Source organism: Durio zibethinus, chromosome 6, assembly GCF_047325235.1.
Source record: "Durio zibethinus cultivar Kanyao isolate XHJ-2024 chromosome 6, ASM4732523v1, whole genome shotgun sequence".
NCBI classification, from domain to species: Eukaryota; Viridiplantae; Streptophyta; class Magnoliopsida; order Malvales; family Malvaceae; genus Durio; species Durio zibethinus.
In genome coordinates this window covers 19,295,064-19,300,675 of record NC_143167.1, presented here as the reverse complement: position 1 = coordinate 19,300,675, position 5,612 = coordinate 19,295,064, and the positions used below count along the sequence as shown (strand labels likewise).

At 38.7% G+C, this 5,612-nt stretch overlaps 1 protein-coding gene across 1 annotated transcript; it reads right to left on the bottom strand.

The window, feature by feature from the left end:
• Window positions 1-2,748: 2,748 nt before the first annotated feature.
• On the bottom strand, window positions 2,749-5,365 carry LOC111286009 (F-box protein SKIP2-like). Its single transcript, XM_022875765.2, has one exon. It carries the CDS (start codon window positions 4,804-4,806, stop codon window positions 3,172-3,174), a length of 1,635 nt encoding a protein of 544 aa, XP_022731500.1. The 5' UTR covers window positions 4,807-5,365; the 3' UTR covers window positions 2,749-3,171.
• Window positions 5,366-5,612: the final 247 nt, after the last annotated feature.

Sequence of the window (5,612 nt, the reverse complement as noted above, 5' to 3'; positions counted from 1 at the left end):
GTTAGGAGATTTTGATCACTAAAGGTTCCCAAATTGTTCCTTTCATCATAGTCCATCACAAACTAGTAAGGTAGTCTCATCCTCACCCATTATAGGCTACAAACGAAAAAGGTTCAATTTAAGTGGGAAAAAGGTTCAATTTGAGTGGGAGTATTTCGCTAGCCATTGCGGAGGCATTAAAACCTCACGAAAGCATAGGTACTTTACTCCCTCTTAGAGGGATGAAACTTGGGCATAGAGCGCATATTATGCATATGCATATGAATGATATGATTAACAACATAAAATAAAAAAAAAATCCTTACAAAGAATTCAATTTTATTAGGCTTTTTGGATAACATAAATTTATTTGCTGGCTTGACTCTCAACATGTCCCCAGTGGAGTTGCCAAACTATCATAACATCTTAAAGATTTGAGGACCTATTGCTAGACATTGACTTGAGGAGTTGCCACCAATATTTTTTTTACTTTGGTGCGATTGGCCACCTCACTGAATCTATTCCTTTTAAAAGAGGAATCCTAACTTTGACTTAGGTATCTCTAAAAGATAAATTCAATGTCTATGAAATCAAAACTAGGTTCGAGAGTACAGTTACGTGTGAGAAAGGTTATAGCACCCTTACAATGCCCATCAGAAAATGGTACCAGCTCAATTTTGTGTTATCTAGTAAGCCTTAAAAATCACCAAGTAATTAATTATTGAAAATTATTTTTAATTAACTCCAATACTTTTGGCAAAAAATTAAGAAAAATTCCCTCACCTCAAGAGTATATAAGAAAATTATTGTTTCTCTTGTAGAGGCTTCATCATCGGATTATTTAACAAAAAAAAGACAAAACGAAAAAGGAATGATGATTCAACCGTTGATATAAATAACTTTTTTTATTTTTTAAGAAAAAAAACTCATGCTTTTATATAAGGAAAATTAATACTTTCAACTTTTCCTTAAAGCATTTTGAGGTTTTTATTTTCGAAAAAATGATTCTTTCAACTTTTCCTTAAAAATGTTTTTCTTGATAATTTTATTTTTAAGGAAAATTGGTACTTCCAACTTTTCCTTAAAAATGTTTTGTTTTTGAAATTTTTATTTTTAAGAAAAATTGATGCTTTCAACTTTCCTTAAAAATCCCTTCTTGAAATCTTTTTTATTTATTTTCAAGAAAAATTGATACTTTCAACTTTTCCTTAAAAATATTTTTTGAAAATTTTTATTTTTAAGAAAAATTGGTACTTCTAACTTTTCGTCAAAAATATTTTTTTAATTTTTATGTTCAAAGGAAATTGATACATTCCACTTTCCTTCAAAAATATTTGTCTCAAATTTTCATTTTAAAGAGATCATTAAAAAATTAAGGAATGCTTACTTAAATAAATAAAAAATTCTAATTTAATCAATAAATAAATAAGCAAAATAATAATAATAATAATAATAATAACAAAAAAAAAACCCTTGACGTGGTTCGGCTCTGGTGGAGCCAAGGGTGTGGCTCAAGGCAGAAAGTGGCTCCAGAAGCTCGGCTTAGCAGCTTGGTTTGTGGCTTGGCTTGGTTGGAGCCAAGGGTAGGGAAGTGGGTTGTTGGTGCGAGTCACGTTACGGGTCTGGTTACCCACTTAAAAATACGTGGATCTTGCTTTTAGCTAATACCTAAAACGATGTCATTTTATGTGGCTATATAAGCCAGAGGTAAGCCCTTTATTCTTTAGTTCTCACTTTTACACTCTCTTTCTACCCTCAGCTTTCTCTCTCTCTCTCTCTAAGTATAGAAAACCCGATCAAAAACTTTAAATTTTTGCAAATCCCAACATCGATGCAGCCGTGCTCTATCACCTGCACCATCGTACTCCGCCACTATCAGACGATCGGTCAAGCCAAAATTTTCCCCACTGCTACTTCTCACTCTTCTCGTTTAGAATATGGGCTCCTTTTTTTTGAAAATCACTTCCTAAAGGCATAGATCTGAAATTCAAGCTTTGGGTTTTCCTTTCTTCGTTCCAGCTTCTCCCACCGTCGGATCTTTTCTAACTTTTAGTATGTTATCTCCCTCACCAAGCTCATCATCTTCACCGTTTAGATCTCTCAGAAGTCACATGATCGTCGCTTGTCACCGTCGCCACCAAAGGGCTTTATGGTTTCTCTTCTTTTATTCGACTTTTTTTTTTCTATTTTTGATCTCCTATAGTGTCTGATTTAGCCTTGTTCATTTTTTGAATTCATGTTGGGACGACTGGCTAATGATGGGCAATGGTCTGACGAAACCCCAATGGTGGTGAGTAGTTGGTCGATGGTGAGCTTCGTGTGTGGTCTACTTGTGATTACATTCTGGGAATCAATTTATAGGGTGTTGAGTTTTGGCTGGCAATGGCATAAGGCTTTGGAGTCCATGATTTTGGTGAAGGCGAGGTCAAGCACTTGGTTTGATAAATTGGCACTAATGCTGCCAGATTCAGATTTCTCTCTATTTGCTGATGGAATTGTTTTTGTTTATTGAGTGATTTTTGGTAGCTAGAATATAACTGAAATTATGGCTTTTTTGGTTTCCTGTCACTTGAATGTTGCAACTCTCCTGAATGGCTTCTTTCTGTTTGAATGTTGCAGCATAATTGGATGAAAGATTTTGTCTTTGTGTTTATGCTACTGACAATAGTAGTCGTTGAGGCTGGGTTCGAGATGAGTATGGCCTCCACTGGTAATGGAGACAGAATTGAGTTTCAAGGCTAGGCTGTTGATGGTGCGGATTACCAATGGTTGGAAGGATGAACAGTGTGAAAGATGGTGGCAAAATTGGCTTGGTGGAAATTGGTGGTGCCGTGTGTTTCTATTTTTCTCTCTGTGATCTTTCCTTGATCACTGTACCCTTGTTGTTGTTTTTTGCTGTGAATCACAATAATTTATAAAACCATGTTAATAGAGTTTCAGTCAATTCTAATTAGCATCCAAAGCTAAATATTAGCATCTAGATAACAATCATCACAATCACCAAGCCTAATCTCGATCTTTTAATTTTTTTTTTCACTTTTTTTTTAAATTAATTAATCAGATAATGGAGAAAAGAAAAAAAAAGAAAAAAAATAGATAGACCATAAAATAAAAATAAAAAAATGATAAATACGAAATAAAAATCTGAAATATAAATGAATAAAAATCCCTACAATCGAACTTGAATTAGTCTCAATTGACAAAAAACACCGGACAAAATGGGGTATCTACACTATTATTATTAAGATGTAAAGCATTCACAAGCCTAGACCCGAGCATGAGAGCACCTCTGCCGCTGCAAATTACATGTGTCCTCCTTGTACTGATCCTAGTGTTTGGCAATGCAGGTGGCACTATTCCTCTCCTGTGAATTCCACCCTCCTCTGAATGTAATTCATCATCCGCCAACCCTTCTTCATCTACTAAAATGGAACCGCAATCCATGGAAACAATCAAACATTTCCTCCAGATCCTTAGCTTTGACACAGTTGCCTGTGTGACCCCTCGACATCTCTTCAACTTCAACTTCACTAGACTCGGGCACCCTTCGCCCACGGCTTTAATCCCGGAGTCGGAGATAGGGCAGTTCTTAATGCAGAGCTTCTTCAATGCAATGAACTTAACACCAATTAACTGCATCTCCGAGTCCCCCACAGAATCGGTGTTACAAAGTGCCATTCTTTCAAGAATAGGGCAGCTGGAAGCGAGGACATTCAGAGAGATACCAGTTATGGGCACTCCGATGAGTACTACCTCTTGGAGGCCAGGGCATTTCGTTACAATTGACAAGAAGCCCTCCTCGCCAATGGCCCGGCTGCCAAACCTGCTCCACGCATCAATGTGCAGCTTCCGGAGGTTCCTGCAGGAGTTGCCGATGGCAGATAATCCATCATCTGTACAATCAGTAGCCCTGCTGAGGTAGAGCACTTGAAGGTGAGGACAGAAGCTGCTGATAGCAAGGAGGCCTGGATCCCCGATTTGCACGCTTTCCATTTGTATCTCCACAATGCTAGTAGTAGTAGTAGTAGTCTGAAGGCTCTGCAGTACTGCATCCCAGTTTCCAGAACTCCTACAGACAATCAAGGTCTTAAGCGTCTGAGCAGAGGAGCAGAGAAGTGGAATGAAAAGGGCAGCATTGTGAAGATCCTTGAGGCTCAACCTCTCAAGCTTATTACGATTATAGCAAATGCTGGTGTTTAATATTTCGTTGAAGTAGGATTGGTTCTCTTCTTCATGGTCTTGGAGTGACAAAGAAATGCTTTGGGCGTCAAGCTTGCAGAGGCGCTTTAGTGTGAGATCTTTAAGAGAAGGGCAGTTTACGAGAAGAGAAACGATGCCTCTGCTACCGTCCCCACATGAAGCAAAGGAGAGATTAGTGAGAAGAGGAGGGCGGTGCACGGAGAATGCTTGGAGACCGTTGTCAGTAATGTCGACGCAGCCCTTGAGCTTGAGCTTCTTGAGGGAAGGCAGCAAGGTGGGAATGCGAGCCAGATTATCATCGTCGACGCTAACAAGCTTGCGGGAGCATTTGAGGGAGAGGACTGAGATGGAGTTGAAGCGAGAGAGAAGTGAAGGGAGCCAAGGAGAAATCTCAGAGCGAGCAACTAAGACGGGACTTTTCCTTGACTTGGAATCCACATGCCTCCAACGCTTGCATACCTGGGAGCAGTTGTTCCTGTCATGACAGCCAAGCTTGCCAAAAATCCATGGCAGGCATTCGTCTGGTAATGTCAGCGTGAAGTCTTCACTATGATAAAAGTGATTTTTACCACCAATGCCAATACCCAACCCAGGCCAAGAGGAGGAGGAAGAAGAGACTTGACCCATTAACACGCGTTTGTTCGAGTCTATTCTTTAGTAGTAGTTTTAGCTGGAAATTAACCATGGAAAAGCATTTAGGGAGGGAGAAGTAGATTTAGTCGGCTCATTAAGATGCAAAAAACAGCTAGAAGAGTACTAAGCAGGCAGGCAGACTGGCTCGTTGAACGACGCTAGTGATATGTTCGTCTGGGATACTGAGAGAGAAGGAAAGGACGACAGCAGAGAGATGAACGATGAGTGTTGAGCAAGAAGTGTGAAAAGAGGAGGAGAATAATTGAGTAAAGTAGTAATGGATATCGATAACCTCAATTCAGCAACACTCGTGGGTCAGCGGTCAGCAGCATACAAGCTTTTGTTTTCATCATGTTGTCGGATTCCATGGCTTTTGTCTGTTTTTATGTGACATGCTGATTTACATCAGCTTTTCTTATTCTCTTTTTCTTTTATAAATAAAGCATAAACGTAAATTTGAAGGAAGAAGTCCCCCCAGTTGAAGGCGGGAAATCAGTTACATCTCTCTTTTTTTAAAGCCCCACTCCAATAACATCATCAAAGCAGTTTTGGTCTTTCCTACTACTCAGCGTATTTCTTACCTTCTAGTTTATTAGTTATTGGTAAGAACGATGAAAAAATTTTAATCCAATTGTGAAGCTTAAAGATAAGAAGTTTGTTATGAAACTTGACCACCAAGCTTAAATCTATCACCTTTACAGGCTCCGTACCAAGTGAATGCAAAGTGTAAATTTTAAAATAGAAGACTACCTTGGAAAGCAACACAACTACCATGGATGTTCCCCGATGAGTTTAATAAG

Excerpts from the sequence above, each read along its gene's own strand:
- LOC111286009 (XM_022875765.2), bottom strand. The coding sequence starts at position 4,806 with ATGGGTCAAGTCTCTTCTTCCTCCTCCTCTTGGCCTGGGTTGGGTATT.